This window comes from Drosophila virilis, chromosome X, assembly GCF_030788295.1.
Source record: "Drosophila virilis strain 15010-1051.87 chromosome X, Dvir_AGI_RSII-ME, whole genome shotgun sequence".
Taxonomy (NCBI): domain Eukaryota; kingdom Metazoa; phylum Arthropoda; class Insecta; order Diptera; family Drosophilidae; genus Drosophila; species Drosophila virilis.
The window spans coordinates 2,982,099-3,003,210 of NC_091543.1; the positions used below are offsets into that span (position 1 = coordinate 2,982,099).

The 21,112-nt window shown below is 40.9% G+C and overlaps 2 protein-coding genes and 2 long non-coding RNA genes across 6 annotated transcripts in view; 1 reads left to right on the forward strand and 3 right to left on the reverse strand.

The window, feature by feature from the left end:
- Window positions 1-10,078, forward strand: part of LOC138911008 (uncharacterized) — a 220,360-nt gene extending 210,282 nt beyond the window's left edge. For all 3 annotated transcript variants that reach the window (XR_011416291.1, XR_011416289.1, XR_011416290.1), the window contains exon 11: window positions 8,742-10,078. This is a non-coding gene — a long non-coding RNA (uncharacterized lncRNA). The remainder of the gene's footprint in view (window positions 1-8,741) is intronic.
- A 9-nt stretch (window positions 10,079-10,087) lies between these two features.
- Window positions 10,088-12,468, reverse strand: LOC26531707 (uncharacterized). Its single transcript, XR_004305260.2, has 4 exons — window positions 12,027-12,468; window positions 11,116-11,317; window positions 10,862-11,032; window positions 10,088-10,794 (listed from the first exon to the last, which is right to left on the reverse strand). It is a non-coding gene; the product is annotated as an uncharacterized lncRNA (long non-coding RNA).
- A 1,917-nt stretch (window positions 12,469-14,385) lies between these two features.
- On the reverse strand, window positions 14,386-18,631 carry Tom40 (Translocase of outer membrane 40). Its single transcript, XM_002058065.4, has 4 exons — window positions 18,291-18,631; window positions 17,501-17,763; window positions 17,017-17,434; window positions 14,386-16,163 (listed from the first exon to the last, which is right to left on the reverse strand). The coding sequence occupies exons 1-4, from the start codon at window positions 18,499-18,501 to the stop codon at window positions 16,024-16,026; spliced, it is 1,032 nt and encodes a 343-aa protein (XP_002058101.1). The 5' UTR covers window positions 18,502-18,631; the 3' UTR covers window positions 14,386-16,023.
- A 964-nt stretch (window positions 18,632-19,595) lies between these two features.
- Window positions 19,596-21,024, reverse strand: Rab39 (RAS oncogene family member Rab39). The gene is made up of 2 exons (XM_002058064.4): window positions 20,566-21,024; window positions 19,596-20,172 (listed from the first exon to the last, which is right to left on the reverse strand). The coding sequence occupies exons 1-2, from the start codon at window positions 20,671-20,673 to the stop codon at window positions 19,624-19,626; spliced, it is 657 nt and encodes a 218-aa protein (XP_002058100.1). The 5' UTR covers window positions 20,674-21,024; the 3' UTR covers window positions 19,596-19,623.
- Between the last annotated feature and the right edge of the window lie 88 nt (window positions 21,025-21,112).

Genomic DNA, 21,112 nt, shown 5'->3' on the forward strand with positions numbered 1-21,112 from the left:
GCGTTTCACGTTCCGCCTGCCCCTCAAATCCGGCTTCAGTGTGTGAAGTATTTTATTTTTCCGGCTTCCTTTTTTTTTTTTTTTTTGCCCCAGTTACTCCTTTTATGTCGCAGTGGTTGTTGTTATTGTCGATTGCTGCTCGGCGGGAGTTTTTTTTTTTTTTTTTTGCTTGTTGTTGTTGTCGCACACACACACACACACACACACACACACACATGTGTAGACTGGCAAGAGTGTAAAGCGAAATTCCTAAATGAACGATATAAATTGTTGGCAGCCACAAATAATGAAAACACTTTGCGGTCATTTAGCGCTATTTGAGGCACACACACACACACACACGCACGCATTGCTGTTGACACTTTTATCTGTGTGTGTGTGCGTGTGTGCTTTATCCTTCGTCTGTGGGTGACATTTTTTCTTGCCCGTCGGACGACCCGTTCAAAGTCTATTGCAATTTGAAAATGACATACGAAGTCCATTAAGCGCCCGGCCCGTGGATGCAACAGCAACAACAGCAACAACAGCAACAACAACAACAACAACAACTGCAACAACAACTGCAACAACAACAACAACTGCAACAACAATTGCTGAGCATGGAAGGCGGCGCATCTAATCCCGCCTGATGAGCTTTCGCCTCGTTACATCGTTTCGGTCACAGTCTAGAGCTGAGCGCGTGACGCACGAACAGTGTTGCCAGCTGTCGCCAAAAAACATAAAAAAGTAGCTGAAAACAAACTTACAAATAGCTTAAGATAGAGATGAATATTAAAAACTTGCTAAAAATAGCTTAAAATGGCTAAAAAAACAACAACTTAGCTATAAAAACTGTTGCACAGCTTTCAAATGAAAGCTTACAAATAGCTGAAGATAAATATTTTTACTTAAAATAAACTAAAGTTGGCTTTAAAGTGGCCAAATATTGCTCAGCTCTTAAATTACATTTCAATTACAAATAGCTAAAGATAGAGATTAGAGTTAAAAATGGCTAAAAATAGCCGAACTTAGCTTTCAAAACTTGTGTTCAAGTGTTGCACAGCTCCTAAATGCAACACAACGCAAAGCGTTGCCACCTTTTGCGCTGTTTTCTTTTAAGATGCGTTTCTTACCGGCCAAAACGATGCGCTATAATAAAAGGCACGCACGATGAAATTGCAGCAAAATATTTACACAGTTGGGCATTAAACAGAGTGACCATACAAAACTCAAAAAGAAAAACCTTTTCAAGTGGCTAAAAAAAAAACTAGCTAAGTTAGTTTAAATCAGCCTGAATTTCGCTGTTTTTGGCTAACAAACTGTGAAAATAGGCAAAGCTAGCTAGAAAACAGCTGAATTGGCAACACTGTTCGTGACACACATTGGCAGCACTTAACACGTAGTGTTGCAAAACGCAATTAAATGCTTATTTGCATATTTATCTGAAAGTTTTCACTGTAGAAACACTTTAAAGTTTAGGCATATTTATTATATTATATATTAAGTATATTTTCACACGTGGGACTGTATTAGATGCGGACACGCGCCCATCTCTGCAACAGTCCGTACCAAAAGTATCTGCCACACACACAAAGAGAGTGGTTGAGGTACAGAGGACGATTCGAATTGCGTTCACAGTTGATACGTTTGTGTTCGATTGGTAATGAACATTGACAACTTTGAAATGCAGAGACAATTGAATCTTAATTTTCCATCACACCACGTTGCAGTCGAACGGAACAAAGGGCAGCTTCTGCTTGGCCAGATAGCTGTGGCTGGATAGATGACCACTCAGCTGGGCAGACGATTGCGGACCATGAATCAATCGCAAGCACAATAAACATTTATTTATGAAGCAGCCTTCATTCCAGAGCGTTTTACACTCCAGCTGGAACAGCTTCACTTCTGCATAGGGTATATCAGTTCGTCTGTTCTGAGAAGCTGGCGCTAAAACCAGTTGTGAATTATAAGCGAATCGACTTTCTTTAGCCAAAAGATTCCAATGTCTAAGCCCCTTTTCCATTTAAAAAAACCGAACTTATTAATTCAATAAGATTTTCAGAGTTTTTGCTTCAAGTTAATCTTTTCAAAGTTGTCAAGTAGCTTGAGCTAAAACCAGTTGTGAATTATAAGCGCAAAGTTTATTTTTAACTTAAAGATTCCGCTCTCTAAACTCATTCTCAGTGTCATAGAATTAAATAAATCAAACGCAAATTAAAAAAAAATATATATAGCGTAAAATGTAAGACCCGCTTCTCGAAGCGCCTGTTTAATTTGACAGCCACTGTTCTCATGTTGTGTTTTTTGTCTGTCAAAATTACCTGCTTGTCAAATCGCCTCCATCTTTCATTATTTATTTCTTGACTTAAATTTGACAGCCACTTTAACGTGTTTTCGCACCAAACTTTTAGTACGCAACTTTATTAGCAAGTTATATATTTAACAGCAAGTTAAACTGCCTGTCAAATGTGTTTGCTTGTCAACTCACATAAACTGATGTGTTTTTTTCTTAATTTTTTGTTTGCCTTGTCTTTACAGGGTAGCTGATGGTCGCGCATTCGTTTGCTTTGCGTTTGTCTCATGCCGTGCAGCTCATTTAATTGTCATTTTCTTTTCATAATGCCACTCTCCAGTTAGTTATGCTCCGATTAAGTTCATGCCCAGAGACTGTCGAGCGAGCTGATAGATATTTTACAGCTAGCAAGTCTGCTGGCAAGTGTCCGACTAGCAGCTACCCTGTAACCGCTTCACGGACCTTTTACTTCACCTCCTTCAAAGATTACTAAAAAAAAAAACGTCGGTGCTTATTGTCCGATCGTTATGTGATTTGTAGGTCCCGATCGATATTTTTCGATTTTGGGCAATTTAAATAATCGAAGAATCTACTAAAGTAAAATTAATGTGTGTGAATCATTCATACATACATGTACTTAATGAGACTACCTTCTGCCTTGTAAATACTCTGTTGCAGCGGCCATATACCCATGTTCAATGCGTACAGGGTATGCCATATTGAAGTCTAGCATTGGGCAACATTTATGGCTTATAATTTTTGCGTTAGTTTTGTGATTCGCTTTGATTTATAAACTTTGACTGTGTAGACTTTTGTGGACTTCGTGTTCTTGTTGTTGTTGTTGTTGTTGTTTGCATATTTCCCCTTCCCTATACCCTATATCATATTTGTAGTTCGTTGGTTGTTTGTTTGTTTCATTGTCTCTCGGTCGTTCGGTCTGTCGGTTTAGGCTTGGCAGCCTCTTCATCATGGCCAGAAACACGCAAAATAATCATAAATTTCCCAAAATCCAGTCAAACAATGGCCGCCAGGTGGCGCCACAGCCACAGCTCAGCTCAGCTCTAATTGGGCCAAGTCGCTGTCCACAATACCCTTACGAAGGGTATTCCCATTGCTAGAATGGCCGCTTTCCTGATTTCTGATCAGCAACAAAACTCGCAAAAGTCTAAACATAAAGAAGCTCGCATTCGGCTCAAAAAGCCCTGACTCAAAATCGATATTTATCGATATTTTCATAAGAGTTAAAAATATCGAAAAATGATTCATGTGGAATGAGGCGTGTGTTATCGATAAATGATCGAGAGATCGAGACGGAAAGAGAGAAAGAGACGGATAAAGTGGCGGATTAAGAGACGGACTTAACGACGGATTAAGAGACGGATAAAGAGACGGACAGGAAGACGGATGAAGAGACGAATAAAGAGACGGATAAGGGGACGGACAAGGAGATGAGTAAATAGACGGATAAAAAGACGGACAAAGAAAAAGATAGAAACAGATAAAGAGACGGATAAAGAGACGGATAAAGAGGCAGACAAAGGGACGGACAGGTGGATATGGCAAGATCGAAAATCGATTCAGTTTGTTAATTTAAGGGGTTCCATCAGCCTGTTACACATCCCCCTCAATCCACTCAACATTCAACTATATGTGTATATCCGTTTAAGGGTATTCGCTGTGCGGCTTCGGCTCGACAGCAGTGCGTTCGCTCTTGTTATCCTTGCTGCTGCCGCCCGCCTTGCGAACATTGTCTGCGCTGTGTCGCATTTTACGCCTCGACGAGGCTGCGTGACACAAACAGCAGACGGCCTCCGCAACAAGGCACACGCCTCGCCCCAACCCACCCACACATCCCCATCTGCGCCCCCTCGATGGCTCTGCCGTTGACAAATAGGCAGTTAGTGCGTCGCAATCTCCGGCTGACATTCATAATGCATTAATTTTTGGGCCCGGGCAAAGCGCATGCAGGCAGCGCCTCAAGTGCAGATCCTGCGCAGCGATTTCCAATTCCCTTCTTTTTTTTTTCCCCCTTTTTTTTTTTTCTTCCATTAAATTACACGCAGTCTGTGCGGTTGGACAAGACGTTTGCTGCTGCCATAATTGCACCGACTGGACCAGGGGGGAGGGGTGGCTGGCTGGCTGGTAGGGGATCTGCTGAGGAGAGGGGGCAACAGCAAAGTGCTAAAGTGGTAAATATGTCAGCGGCAGTAAGACGATAAATTCTCGTTAAGTAGACGCGCACACGCAGCCCAAGTTGTGGCGCTGGCTAAGGAGATTGGTAGAGGTAGATGGTGTGTGGAGAGGGAGGGGGGGAGGGGGGGGGATAAGGCAATCGGTTGGCCTAATCTGCTGCGCTTGAATGATGATGTGCCACGCCCATATACAGCCCTTAATTACAGCATGTGGCATGAAGTGTGGGCTTCCACAAGACCTGCTCAAGGGGTGCGGAGTACCGTAGAGTGGTTGATAGGGGTTGAGAGGGGGGAGGATGGGGGGCTGACTAGAAATTGGGCATTGGTAAGAAACACGTGCGCACATGTGCAACTTCCGTTAAAAATCTATTGCTAACTTTCAACAATGGCCGGGCAGCGCGGGCGGACAAGTGCGGTAGATAGGCGAAGACGTGGCACACACACACACACACACACACACACACACACACACGCGTATAAAGGTGTGTGCGTGTGTGTGTGTAAGTGAGTTAGAGCTTCCTGCAGCTGTCGTAGCAACTTCCGGCTGTTGCAGCGTCGACGCCCGTCTGCAACGTCTGCTAAAACACTTATTTGGCTTAAGGCTAAAAACTCAAAGCCAAAAATAGCAGCAAAAGCAAAAAATAACAGCAAAAACAGCAGCAGCAGCAGCAGCAGCAGCTATTATAACGGGGCAGCGGCAGCCATTTTTGACACACCAGCATCTTTAATACACTTGCCAACGTTTAACGGTAAACAGCTATGCAAATGGCGCTCAGCGATCGCGACAGCCAATCTCTGCTTGGCCAATGGGCGACGAGTGCCGATGGCTTCTCTGTGGCGCCGGCGTGCAAAAGCTGACTGCTATGCAAAAGATGGCGTAAATTAGCAAAGATCGTGCAGCCAATGAGAGTGAAGCAGAGAGAGCGAGAGCGAGAGCGCAGCTCATGATAATGGCAAAGGGGCAATATTTGTGCACACTTGCAAAAGCTCACTGCTAAGATAATGCGAGAGCAGCTTAGACGAGTCGCAGTGCTGCCCATTTAGCTAGCTAAAAACTAGATCTACATAATTAGCATTGAATTAGACAACTTTGCCATCTTTGGCACGCTTTCTCTATTGAAAATAATAAATTTAAAGTTGAACAGAACGCAAATAGAAGAAATTAACATTTTTAAAGCTCAAGCATGCTCTCTTTTCAAGAAAATATTAAACGCTTTTTGGCTATTTTTAGCAATATTTATTGTTGTGTATTTGGCTATTTAAGCCTTTTGCCGTCGAAGAGCGTAGAATGTGGTTATGGTCTGCCGAATGGGTTCAGGGTATTCATGGTGTATGCACTCATATCCTTTTTTCTTCATTTGATATGTAGGTAAGGTGTGTGAGTGCTGCGGGTGGTGGGTGGAATGGGTTCTGCCGTGTATCTGGCTGGCTTCGTGCCGTGGCTGCATTTGGTTTGCCTTTGCCGGGCGCCTTTGCTGCTGCTTCAATATTTTTTTTACGTGCATGTGTAATCAACAGACAGATAGTAAGTAAGTATTTATAAGTATGTACGTAAGTAATACGCATGCGAGTGTGTGCGAGTGTGTGCTCAAAAAATTGCACAAAGTTTAAGCCAGGGCCAGCGCCAGTGTGTGTGTGTGTGTGTGTGTGTGTGTGTGTGTGTGTGTGTGTGTGTGTGTCAGTCTCGGCGCTGTTTAACTCAGTCATAGAACTGTTGCTGAAGTCACGTAATTCAAATAACTAAAGTTGGCGTAAATATGCCAAGCATACAACAGCAGCGCGAACTTACACACACACACACACACACACACACACACATCTGCACACAGACTAACGCCCTTACTGCCAAACACAATTGCATAGCTCTTGTTGTTGTTGTTGTTGTTGTTTTTAGACAGCGCTGTTAGATAAGGAGAGAGAGGGAGAGAGGGGAGTGGCGGAGCTTAGTGTGTGCCATTGCCGCTTTAAGCGTATTAATTTTGTAATTTGTATTAAGCGCTCGCTTTTAATTGGCCAATCAGCGAACGGGCATAAAGCACTGCAAATGCGCGCAAATGCTGCTAGCGGTAAATCGCAAACGGCTCAAGCACGCCAGCCAATTAGCTGCTCGGCCAATTAATGTTACTTAACATTTCACAGAGAGCGCCGCGCACAAGATGGCCGCTCGCTGCACTCACTCACGTGTCAGGTGTGTGAATATGCATTGGGGCAAACGAACATAATTGACGTTTGCTTGTTTTTATGCAAATGTCTGCTTTGGTTTGGTTTTAATGCAATTTGCGCTTGTCAAACTTTTTAGTTATTTGCGCAGTCGCTTTGCTCTCCTCCTGCTTGTCGCTCTCTGACATTTGTCCACCTGTCAGCAGCTTACGGCGTTGCCACATTCTGCAGACACTTAACATTCTTGACATCTTGACAGCTGTTATTGTTGCTGCTGCTGCTGTTGCTGTTGTTGTTGTTGTTGTTCTTGCTGATTATGATCTTAACAGCAGCTGCAACTGACTGCCGCTGCCGGCGTCTCTGTCGCTGTCGCTGCCGCTGCCGCTGCCTGCGTCACTGCAATGCCTTGTGTTATGGGATTTGATTTATGTTCTTGTGCATGTTTTGTGATATTTATCATGACAACAGCTCTTCATTAATTAGTTAAAAGCGTTCACTAGTTCATCAAAATATTCGCCTTGCCGCCCGCTGTGCTTGACAGCTTAGCGTTAGCCTTACCGTTGCTGGGCAGTGTTGCCACCTTGGACTTGAAATTCTGGCTTGTGGCCCGTTAGAAAACCTCGCCTTAGCTGGTTTAAAGCTGCCTTTCAATTTAATTTCTGGCTCGTTGGGCAAAACTTGCCGAATAGTTTAACAGTTATTTAGCAACTCTGGCAACTCTGTGCCACGGCCGCAAGCCATAATAATATAATCCGTTACGCCGTACTAATGACCTATCTGGCAACGCTTTAGGAAATGATTTTAAAGCTAACTTGCCGCTGCTCTTGACGGCTGCTGCTGCAGACGCCATTTTGTAATTAGCCGCATTACAAGCAGCACTTGCTGAGATTTTAGCGGCTACTTTATATGTTAATGAGTTTTCTTGCCTTTGTCTTATCGCCTCTTCAGTGGACATGAGCCTCGCGCGTGCAATTCAATTTAAGCAGCAGCTACACAACTGCCACGCCCCCACGCCCCCACGCCCCACTCCACAACGCCCCATTTGCGGCCCTTGAAGCCGCTTTAAGTTGCATAATATGCAAGTGGGCTGGGCGGCCGTTTCTTATTTTGCTTTTTCGTTCCTTTCTTTCTTTTTTCTTTTTGGCAAAGTTCAAATTGCATTTGGCCAAAAATGCAAAAGCAAAAGAATAACACAGCAGCGCAAAGGAAAATGGCAAAACCCATTGACAGACGTGCCCACGGGTTGAGGGTGTATGGATGAAGGGGAAGGGGGTTTGGTTGGCAATGCAAACAGCAAAGCACAAACGGCAGCTCGTATGTGCGCCATCTCGCTCGCACTCCCAGCTGTGCACATGCACATTTCGAAACGTGCATGTGTGTGCGCGCGTGTGTGTGTGTGTGTGTGTGTGTGTGTGCGAACAACATTTTCTTATCTAAACAATATTTGGCGGGGCCAACGACAACGTTTTTCTCTAGCTGATTGAACAAAGTTTGTTGCCACTCATTGTCGTTGTTGTTGTTGTTGTTGTTGTTGCTGCTGCTGTTGCAGTTGTTATTGTTATTGTTTGCTTTTCGACTAGCGCAAAAATTGTTTCTGATAAAGCTCAGCGGCCAGCAGGAAGGATGCCAGCTTTTTGTTATGTATATACATACATATGTATGTATGTACTTTCTGTAGCTGTCCAATGCTGTAAGCGACATCTGGCGACATAAATATGCACTAAAATGTTTATTATCTTGTCTAAAAACGTTTTTGCATATGTGCTTGCGCGCACACACACACACATGCGTATGCATATGCACGCGCGCACACACACACACACACACACACACACGCCTGTATTCACAAGCAAACGTCTTGCCTCACGGTTTGAGCAGCACTGATGTCTGCTGCTGACAGAATTGGACAGTTTGAGCAGCGTGAAGAGTGTGCTGCCAACATGGCTGCGAGGGGGGGGGGGGGGGGGGGGGGTAACAGCAATGAAGTATGCAACATTTGCTAACGTCTATTTGCAAAGCAATTGGTTTACAGTTTGAGCAGCACTTGCTGGCGTTCTATTTTCTGGTATTATTTATTTAGACCATAATTTACAATATTTTTCCGAATTTCTTTCCAGCCGCATATTCAAATCGACCATTTTTTTTCGCAAAATCGTCGACGGCTCGAGAATCCTGTTCCTGTCAACTTAGAATGTGCAATAAAAAGGACGAAAATCCTTCAAGGAGCTGAGTAAAAGGGATTATTATCGGCAGAAATAAACGGCTGTAGATCGGCCGCATCCTTGCCGATCATGATGTCCATTGGCCAACCATAAGTCCTCATTCTGCCAGTTCAGAATATATAATGAAAAGGACGAAAGTCCTTTAGACAGCCAAGATATGAGTATAATTTGGGCGTAAATTGACAAAGCCATAACTTGAACGTATCCTTGCGGATCCTGGCAAGTCCTGTGTCAAACAAACCGCATTAACAAGGACCATAAACTGTCCAAAGGACAACAAAATCGTCCTTGCCCTTGCCGATTTATGGTTAATTTTCTAAAAAGGACATTTTTCAATTAGCCATAACTCGGCCAAATCCTGAAGGATATCGCCAGGATATGCCTTAATAAACTCGTGGCGACCAGATCTATCGATTGGCATTCAAGGATTCCCAGGATTCGACCAAAAATTTCATCGAAATTTTTCCTAGGGGTTAGGTCGCAAAATTCGCCAAAATCGAAAAATTGCGGGCTAACTTGGCCATTTGAAGGACTAGCGCGATGTCCTTTGGCCAGCAGATAGTTCTCGGTCTCCCATTGAAGAAATAACAACCCAAAGGACGAAGGTCCTTCAGACAAAAAAGTTTTAAGGACAATTTTGTTTAAAGAAAATAGGCCATAACTCAAGCATATCCTTGCGTATCCTGGCGAGTCATATGTCAAAATAATTGTATTGACCAGCACTATCAACTGGCCAAATTTCATAAAGATCGTCCTTGTAGTTTCGCAGATATGCAAGGATTTGTGTTTTCGGGCCATTTGCCGTGCGCGCCGGAACAAAAATTTTACAAGTCCAATTTGGAGTCATATGATTCTTAGATGACCCCATATTTTTATGATGCAGTTCGATGCAGGGGGTCTATGCGATCCTAACGCACCATGTCCTTTGAAAATCTGCAAGGACATGCCCGAGTTATGGCCTATTTTCCGTTTTCATATTACTTTCTTTATGTTGAATTTAAATGTGTTTTTATCATTTCAGGCTGCCAAATTAAGGACTAAACGAAGCTCTAAGGACCTCCACGTGTGACAAAGCACATTTTGCCAGGATCCGACCAAAATTGAGCCAGATATCGCTATTTTAAAGTTTAAATAAGCTAAAATTGTAATTTGTGCTCGATTTGTATAATTTTAAGAGAAATAATTAAGAAAATATGCTAAAAAACAACAATTTTGTAAATGAAACCCAAATAAAACAATAATTTTAAATAAAAATGGATTCGCCTGTTTTTTTATTTAAAAATTCAAAAATCCATTGCATACCCCCGGGGGCGCCGGTTGGGCTGCCGAGATTTTTCTTAAAATCTGCCAAAATACCAGGCGAACATAAATGCCCAGCAGGTCGATACAGAATATTTTTATCTGCCGAAAAAATTCATTGCATACCCGCACGGGGCGCCCCCGTCGCCGGCTGGGTGCCAAATTTGCACTAAAATTCCACTCAAATACCAGGCGAACAGAAATGCCCAGAAGGTCGCTGAGTGCTTCGAATAAAAATATTCATTGCATAGCATTAAGGGGCAAAAATGTAACTCACTCAAAATGAGTGCTGTTAAATAGCAGTTGCTGTTAAAAGAGTGCTGTAAGCCGGCTGCTAAACAACAGCTGCAGCTGCAGCTCATGGAAAAGGGCTCCTGTAAGAAAAAGCATACATGTTTTTGGATCATTTCAATGCGCATTTTGCAGGGATCTGATCCTGTAGGTTCGCAAGGACTATATCGATGGTATGCTATAGAACCAAGGATATGCTAGTCAACTGGAAACCATCTAGGGGCCGGGACAGTTGTCCTTTAGGTTCGCTAGGACTATATCCATGATATGGAATAACCAAGGATATATAGATCAACTAGGCACCATGCATAGCGATCATTTGCTGATTAAATGTTGTCCAAGGGCGTGGCACAGTTGGCTGAAATGGCATAAAATGAAAATAAATTAGTTTTTGTAAACGATAATAAATGGGATTAATTACTTACGACTTGGGGAGCGACATATGTTAACTTTAAGGATTCGTAAGACTCAAAAATCGACAGAATTCTACAAAATTTAAATACGATTTTGTTTAAGATATATCCATGGCATGAAATAACCAAGATCATTCAGGTTCCAAGCTTAACAGAATGTTTTTCTGTCCATGGCAGATTTAGCTGTAAAATTGAAATAAAAATAAATTAGTATTCTGTTAGCTTTTAATATCGTTTAAATTGAGTCCGAATTCGGAAGTACATACCTTTTCGTGGTTCGCATAAGTCTTTAAATGAGGTAACTTTATCAAAGCTGAAGGCTGCCCGAAGCCTGGGCGCACAGCAAACTGAGCAAGCAACCGTAAGCCAGAACACACACCCAAACATATGTATGTATGCAGAGAGAATCGCCAAATATATGTATGTATGCTTGTGCATCTTCTTCTTATTGATTGCGCTCCCACGAAACTGTTGCGAAGTAGGGAGAAAATTAGAGCAAAACGAGAAAGCAGGGCTATTTTCGGCACGCCGAAGAGTTAATACCCTTGCAGCACAGGGAAAATATTATAGTTAATGCCAGCTAGGGTTAAGATATGATATAGTGGACCGATCCAGCTGAGAGACTAGTTCGCATAGAAACAGACAGACGAACATGTTTATATCGACTCGGCTGTTGATACTGATCAAGAATATATATGTATACTTTATGGGCTCGGAGATGTCTCCTTCTCTGCGTTACACAATTCACGACAAACTCATAATACCCTTCGCCAGGGTATAATGAATACTTTAACATTTGAGCGAGCCTATAAAATCGATGGACTTCATTAAATTTGGATTCCATTTTTGTCAAACTTTCGAATATGATTTTGTTTTAATGTCCATTAATAACACATTTGCGAATTTTTAACTTATAATTTTCGTTAAACAGCTTTACTCAAAAGGGAAGCTAACGGCATAAGCAATAATGCACAAGCATGAGTAGATATCAATTGCGAGAACACACACACACACACACACACACACATGCATGCATGCATGCAGCGAGAGAATCGCCAAATATGTATGTATATGTATATGTGCATGTCTGTGCATTATCTTCTTATCTTCTTATGCATCACGCTCTCACGAATTTGTTGCGAAGAAGAAACATATTTGTTGCTAAGTTTTGACTCACATAATATCGCTTTCGCATAATGTCTGAAAGTCCATTAAATCGATGGACTTGTCCAGAATTTGATGCCATTTTTCTCAAATTTTATGGCTATTAAAACTTGCAACTTCTACAAGTCCAAAAACATATATCATTAGATTTACGAATGGCGTTTACTTTAGAATTTTCGCTTATAGTTTTTGTAAAACGCGTTTAACTAAAACAAAATCACGTGAACAAAAGTCGACGCACAGCAACTCGAAAGCAAAAGGAAAGCTAACGGCATAAGCAATAATGCACAAGCATGAGTAGAGACCACACACACACACACACACACACATGTAGACAGAGAGAGAGAATCGCCAAATGTGTATGCATGTATATGTGTGTATGTGCATATTTGCATTAACTTCTTATCTTTCTTTGCATCGCGCTCTCACGAATTAGTTGCCAAAAAGAAACATATTTTTTGCTTCTTTATATCTTCTTCTTTATATATAAATATGTTTTTTTTATTGGCAATTAATACATGCGAGCCGTAAATGTGCGAATAAGTATATATGTATGTATGTGTAAATCAATTGCAAGCAACACTCACCCAACATGCATACATACATATGTAGAGAATCGCCAAATACGTATGTATGTATATGTGTATGTGTGTATGTGCATATTTGCATTAACTTCTTATCTTCTTACGCATCGCTCGAATTTTTTGCCTAGAAGAAAAATATTTTGTGGTTAACTTTAACTCACATTATATCGATTTCGTATAACGTCTGAAATTTTGGATTCCATTTTCGTCAAACTCCAGAATATGACTTTTCTTTTTAATGGCAATCAATGTGTTTGTTTGTACTTGCGAACCGTACATGTCCGAATAAGTATATATGTATGTATGTATAAATCAATTGCAAACAGCACTCACCATATATATGTAGAGAATCGCCAAATATGTGTGTGTATGTATATGTGTATTTGCGTGCTAGGGCCTTATCTTCTTAAGCATCAAATCCACAAAATAATAACAGGCTTGATATGTAGACCAGCGCACGTAACACAACAGCATGCCCTGTCGACTTATGGGACCACACTGACTCAAAGTAAAGTTGCGCAGATCCATTGAAGCGGCGCTCACAAAAAAGAGCGCTCGCAGTTGGAGTGGGCCAATCAGCGATCAGCACCGCAAACAAACGTGAGCGCGTGAGCGTAAGCAGATAAATCACAGCGAACACACACACGAACAGCTGACTGCTTATCTCTGGCTTACTCGCGTATGTGTGTGTGTATGCTGAGCAATGTGGCGCATCGTTTTCACTCGAATTTCGATCGTTTGCCTATTTTAAGTCACTCACAATTTAACACTCTGTTAATTTGAGCCTATTACAGCTGTTGAACCGTGGGAAGTTTGCACCTTCATCACATAAGCTAACTCCAGCTGCAGTATAATAATAAGATAATAATTAATGTTAAAATTATGTTACACCAACGCACGAGCATGTTTAAAAATTATTTTAATTGTTTTCTCATTTTATGTTTGCTCTTTTGATTTTTTACTCAATGACAATTTGAGCTGCACATAAGACAAAAAAAAAAAATAGATAAATAAAAGTGAATTTGAATTTTCAAGTAAATACAATTGCTCTTTTACGTTAAATTTTCAATTTGGCTGCAGTTTGGACAGCACTGTAATTGGCTCATGGCATTACAGTTTGAGCAGCGTGCGCAAGGGAGATAGCAATATGCACCAAGTTTACAAATTTACAGTTTGGCTTGACTGTCTGCAGTTTGAGCAGCACTGCAAAGCAGTGTGCGAAAGCAACAGAGAGAGAGAGAGAGAAAGCGAGCGAGCGAGAGAGAGGTAGGTAGGTAAATCTATGTACATTTACATTTAATTATATATTTACTAATAAATATTAATTTTTGTTTTTTCTTTTTCTTTTTTATTTGTTGTGTTTTCTTTTAGTTGTTTGGTTTTCGCACAGCTTTTTGTGTGACGTCTGCAAGAAAACAATTAAATAATTGTACATATTTTCAACGAAATTTGCCTGTCAGCCGCAACTAGAAACTAATTTGTATTTATATAAATTATAAACTTAAAGCAGCGTGTTTTACTTTTATTTTGAAATATTTTTCAAAATATTTTTTAGCCCCTTTTTCAACACGTTTTCTTTTCCAGCGAGTGGCCTCAAGTGTTTGCACAGCTACTCGTTGAAGACTTTACTCGTTACTTTACATTTTTATTAACTTAAAGCTGTTTTGTTTATGGGGTTTTTGTTTTCATTTGTTTTTAAAATAGGTTTTAACATATCTTTTTTAAAAATGTTAACACATTTTTTCCAGCGAATAGTTTTAGGCGTTTGCAGAGCTGCTGCTTGGAAGCTTTTCTCGTTACTTTATAAACATTAAACTTAAAGCAGCTGGGGTTTTTATTATAAGATTGTTTTTTTTTTTTTTTAATATTTTTCAAAATGTTCGCCCATTTTTGACATTATTTTCCAGCGAGTGGCTTCAAGTGTGTGCAGAGCTACTCGTTAATTAACATTTTTATAAACTTAAGGCTGTTTGGGTGTTAGTTTTAATTTATTATTAAAAAAAGTTTCAACATATTTGTTAGCTCATTTTTAACACATTTTTCGAGCGAGTAGTTTTTAGCATGTGCAGAGCTGCTCCTTGGAAGCTTTACTCGTTACTTTAAAAAATATATACTTAAAGCTTTTGGGTTTTTTTTTTTTTTAAATAAGTTTCAACATATCTTTAAGCATATTTCTAACACATTTTTTCCAGCGAGTGACTAAGTGCTGGCAGGTCAGCTTATTGTAAGCTTTACTCGTTACTTGACAAATTATAAACTTAAAGCAGTTTGGGTTTTATTTTGATTTTGCTTTTAAATAGATATATATTTTTAAAGTGCGCTTTTAAAACAATTTCAATTTACTCGCTGAAATTAAAAGCTACTCGTTGGTAGCTCTACTCATTGCTTGAGCGCTGCTGCACTGGGAAAAAAATGTCTCAACACGAAATGCGCTCAAAATATGGCTAATTAGGAAAACAACTTAGGTGTACAAAATGATAACTGGCATTTGTGATATTTGGAATTCTCTGCGTGAGCGTGTGTGTGCGTATGTGTGTGTGTGTGTGTGTATGTGTGTGGAGGGGGCAGGGCAGGCAATCTGGTTCAGATGATACACATGATATATTATGATATATGTATATATATATATATATATATATATATATAGATAGATGGATAGATATATGTACAGACAGCATTTGAAATGTGACTTCAACAAAATATTGGCTCAGCTTTGACTAATTTTCCTTGTGTTTGGTTTATTATCATAGTTGTTGCTATTATTTTGTTTTTTTTTTTTTATTATTTATTATTATATTATTATTGTGTAAACTAATACCAAATACAGCTGATTGTGTATTTTACATTTAACAACGTGCTTGTTTTGCAGCTTATGCTCCCCGCTTTTTGTGTACAAAGGAATATTTACTTGCTGATTTTTTGTTTCTATTATTGCCTGCTGCCAGTTGTTGTTGTTGTTCATTGTCGTTGTTGTTGTTGGTTGTTGGTTGTTGAATTGTTGTGGCATTTGTTGTTTTGTTGTTTTCTTTTTGGAATTTAGCACAAATTTTTTTTTTGACGATTGCAATTTCAGTTTTGAGTGTCAAATTATCAAAAACCTTTTCGGAATAAAAACAAATTGAACAAATGCATATATATATATATATATATATATATATATACATGCTATGCTTGCTGCAGTTGTGTGTGTGTGTGTGTGTGTGTGTATGAGGTGTATGTGTGTGTGTGTGATAAACGACTACAATAATGATTTTGTTGATAATTCCATGTCTACGATCTGCATATCTGAATTTCTCTGATTCTGTTACTGTTTCTTGTTGCTGTTGTTGTTATTGTAGATTTTGTTGCTGGTGCTGTTGTTGCTATTCTTGTTGTTGTTGTTGTTGTTGTTGTGGTTGTTGTGTTGTGTTGTTGTTGTGTTGAGGCTTAACCAATCATCAGTCCGCAGCCAAGCTTAAAGTTATTCTTCACATGATTCATGCGTCCGCTCAGCGCAAAGGAGAAGGGCAGCGGCTGCAGGCGCTTTTCCAGCACGCCCGAAATATGCCAATTTGAGTCGATGGAGCCTGCAACAAATTGAATATATTATAATGTGTGCATATAAATCAAATTTAACAAAAATCAAACTTAGCCATGTCTTCTTCTCCTAATACCCAAATGTTGGAGTCTGTTTCACTTCACTTTCATTTAATGTCGTTCTGTGTCAAAAGAATTTCTCTGCGAAAAACACGCCAAAGTCCAAAATACTTTTTGCAAAGTGTGAAGCTCGCAATTGCACAGTTTGACGCACACACTTTGTAAACAAACCTCAAGGTTTGCCTTATAAAAACTTATTCTACAAGCGATTCTTTCCATAGAATCAATTATTCGATATAGTACTCCGATATTAATAAGATCTAGCTTATATATATATATATAAAGCATTTGCATTTGTCAAGTTTGCTTAAGAGAGCCGGAAAACCGAAAAGTTCTTCAGACACGAACTTAATTTGCATGCAACAAGTTTTCGCGCATTTTCCGCCAGTTGGCGTGAATTGAAAGTTTGGCTCACAGAAACTGTACGAAAAGTAAATAAATGTCTAGCTAGAGCAAGGAAAACGAATTGGAATATCAATGGAAAACAAAAAACAAAAAGTGAACTTAAAGCTAAAAATGAAAAACTTTTTTTTTACACTTTTGCGCCAAGAGGCGTGGAATTTGTGAAAAGTGTGAAACACATCTCGAGCGTAGATCTTTGAAAATGATTGAAGGTCTAGCAAATACTCTTATAAAAAGTGTTTCCGCTAATTTTCCGCTATTGCGCGTGAATTGTGCAAGAAACACGTAACTACAGTAAATCTTGTCTAGCTTCTAGAGCGCGTCAGTTCGTCAGTGAGAATAGTTTTTGATATGGCAGCTATGGGATTTGAAATGTCTAACCTCTGAACACCAAATCCGCCTTGGGCAAATCAATTTGATAGGCTATGGTCGCAACGGACTCCTGCATGCGAAGACTTGTTTCCACCTCGACGCCAATTTGCAGCTGCTCGCTGGCCTTCTGATAGTAGCACAAGTGCAGACCGCTTGGACCGAGGGTGCCGGACCAAATGGAGTCGCCATTTGAATAGCGGCCCAGGGCGGAGACAATCGCAATCTGGCGACCGGGCACATTGGGGCCATACTGATAGGCCACCTCGGCGCCGAGGGCCATGCGCTGCGTAACCGACTGTAGATATTGGCCAACAACAACGCCGGAATTGGTAAATATGCTGGGATTGCCCAGCGTTATCGAGGCGGTAAAATCATTGCCCCGATAGTCTGTGCTCAGCTGTGTGGCCATCATTTTGGACTCCTGAATCTGTAAGAGAAACAATTAGCAAATGCAAAATGAAAAGTCGTTGCATATGTTGCACATGCCACATACCTGGGAGGCGAATTTGCAGCGTAAACGCGACGAGAACTGATGTATAACATTCGCATTCAGATTGCCCGATGGATCAATGTCGCCCAGCAGCACGGGAAACGCCTCGGTGGGGCTGTACTGTTTGGTGCCCACGTAGGTGGCACCAAAGCGATAACCACTGGGCACTGTGGTGCTCATGTTGATCGTGTGCGATACCTGAAAATGATTGCTCAGCCCCTTGTTCAGCATGATCTTGGCGCCCTCGAACGTGATGGCCTGCACATCTGCTCGGGAATAAAGTAGGGAGGGGGCAGTCGATTAGTGAAGAATCACAATTGTCCCATCCATATGGAAACAAGCGGCAGATACAGATAACGGTTCGAACCGGCTTACTGCCTGGATGTCAGCTTGTCATATATTATTGCAATATTATGAAATTGTAATTGATAATTATACACTTTTACCTAATTGTTTACTATTTGTGCGACTCAAAGAAACTGTTTGTAATGTTAAGGAATGCATGTCTCTCTCATAAGCGGACAGCTATCAGACCAACGCAAAGGTGTGCGCGTCCGGTTATGGGAGCTTTCACTGTATATGCACTGATAATACATAATCAGAACCCAACGCACACGCACGCACACACGCATACAGGCGCACGCACTCACAAGCACACGTACGGGGGCTCGCTGTACGAGCGCAGCCCCCCCCCCCCCCCCCCCCCCCCGCCCCATTCACATGGTTGTAGGTTATGTCATCAGTGCGAAACATTTGCAATTGTGTATTGAATTTACTGAATGACATTGCATACCTTTGCATTTTTTATGCAACTCCTCAACGGTGCCGGGATTTTCCAATTGATGGTCCTTGGCCGCAACGCTGGCATCGGCGGCAATCGTTGCCGATGGTGTGGGCTCTGTTGGAATTGCGGCTGGTTCCGGCAAACCCAGGCTGGCAGCCACACTGTTGCTGCGCGCCGCCGTTGTATCGAGGCCGGATGATGCCGCTAGCACGTTACCCATATTGGTTATTTTGTCAGTACAAGTTTATTGTGTGTGTGATATTTTTTTTTTTTTGTGTGTGGCCGTCGAAATTAAAAGTGGCACGCGCTAATCTGGAGTATCTGTGTGTTAGACACTCTACAAAAAAAAAAGACTGCTTTTTTGACAGCAAACTCGATAGTAATATGTATATCGATAGCTGAACTGGCATCGATATTTAGCACTTGCCACAAGGCCAACGTTGTTTTTGAATATCAAATTTCTGTAGCACTTATTGGTTGAGTGTTTATAAACTTATAATTAATTCAATATTTTAAAAAAATAATGCAAATTGTGCATAAAAATTGCTAAAGCAACTACCGAACCAAAAAGTACTCGATACCCAGGCATTAACAGCTGAGCTGCCACTGTAATACAGCTGGTCAGGGCAAGCGCGTTGCCAGACTGCGCGCAATTGGGCGGCAACTTTAAAATGTTTGCCGTATTCAAAAGTTATTAATAAATAAAAGAGCTGATTAATCAATAAAAACGTTTATATTTCAAGTTCAAGTATATGCAACCTTGCTTTTTATATATGTATATCTATATATATATATATATCTATATATATAAGTATTTCTTGTATAAGTTAATTAGTAGAGCACAAATCTCTGCTACGTATAAAGCTGAAAAAGTTTTTAATCAGAAAAAGAGTTTTGTGAATGACGCTTGGCTGTTATTTCGCTTTCGGTAAGAATTTGTTTGGTTTCGAATTAAAGGCAAATAACATATTGTACTTAAATGAGTCATCTAATCGGCCGAATGGTCATCGTCAACGATGCAATATTTGGATTAACTTAAGAACGAAACTAAAAGTAACCGCAATACGCTTGCACTTCCTTATTTTGATTTCTATTACTTTAGTTATTTTTGGTGCGTTATTAAAAACGAGTCAACAAAAAAATGTTACAAATCGCCAATCAATGCACTTTATATGAGGTCAAAGATCAACTTGGTGCACGATCAATTAAAATTCCGATTACAAAAAAAAAAAAAAAAAAAAAATTAAATAAAAAATATATGTATATACACATATAATGTATATGTCTGGAAAATTGGAAACAAAACAAATCAAATTAAACACTCGCATTCGGTTTAATTTAATCAACAGCAGGAGGATTTCTCGGGCTCAGCCATAACCAGATTAAAGTCCAGACTATTGGGCCGCGCAAAGCCCGACTTGATGCCATCCCAGCCATCCTCGGCCTTGTATTCGCCGGAACGTATACGGGCATAGACCTCCTGTGTGACCATGCGGAAAGCCTCCTCAACGTTGGCGCCGGTGCGCGCCGATGTCTCCACAAAATGCAGGCCATGCTGTTTGGCAAATGTTTGCGCCTCCTCGGTGGACACCTCACGATGCCCGCCCGCATTCACCAGATCCAGCTTACAGCCGACCAATGCGAACACCGGCCGATGCGGCTCGATGTGACGCTGCGCCTCCATCATCCAGAGGGGTATATGCTCGAAGCTGGCATGATTCGATATATCATAGACGAGCAGCACGCCAACCGAATTGCGATAGTAGGACTTTGTTATTGAACGGAAACGCTCCTGTCCGGCCGTGTCCCACAGCTGCAGTTTGATCTGTTTGCCGTCCTTCATTTCGATGAGGCGGGCGAAAAAGTCAACGCCCACTGTGGGATCAGATAGCTGCAAAAATGCAAATATTAATCAAAATCGTGTTTATCAACAAGACAAAACAAATGAAATCAAAAGAATGTAGATCATCGACAAGAAAAGGCTTTTTAGCACAAATTCAAAAATATGCGCGCGCAGTCCAAGGTTGCCACACTTTCTGTCGTCGTCGTTGTTGTTGTTGCTGCTGCTGCTGCTGCGCTTGCATTATCAGTAAGAAAACACACACACACGCACACACACACACGACACAGCCTTACTCACACGCACACACACTTAGAGAGGCTGCGGCTGCAACAGACACTTTGTCTTTATTAATCATTTTTCGCCATTTTAGCCACTTAATTATGTAATTGTTATTATTGCGCACTATTGATACACATATTCAGATTACAATTAAACGCATACCTCCGCAAATTTTCCATCTGTAAAGAATTTCAGCAGCGAACTTTTGCCCACGGTGCTGTCGCCGATGAGTATTAAGCGAAATTGATAATCAAAAATAGGCTCAACCATTGTGTGTGTGTGTATGTTGTTGTTGTTGTTGTTGTTGTTGTAGTGCTCCTTCGTCCCCTCTCCAAGAGCTTCAGAGCGTGGCCCCTTTGCCCCGTTCTCGTTTGTTGTTATTTTGCGTTAATACGCAAATTCGCTTCGAGTCCTTTTTTGTTCTCGTTAAACGCGCTTCTGTCTTTCAAAAAGCACACTCGATTATTTGCGACAAGGTGCTGCTGATTTGATTTTTCACAATCTGAGCGAAGAGCAAAGTATAAATAAACTGCAGCCGTTTTGTTTATTGAATTTAAAGTAACTCAGCTGCTCAGTTGTGTTTGTTTTTTTTTTCTAACGCACGTCAATTTTTGTATGTGTGTGTGTGTGGGCTGGCTTCAGGGCTGGCAAACGAGTACAATGCATATGCAAGTACTCAAGTAGTGAGTGGCAACGCTACCAATTTAAA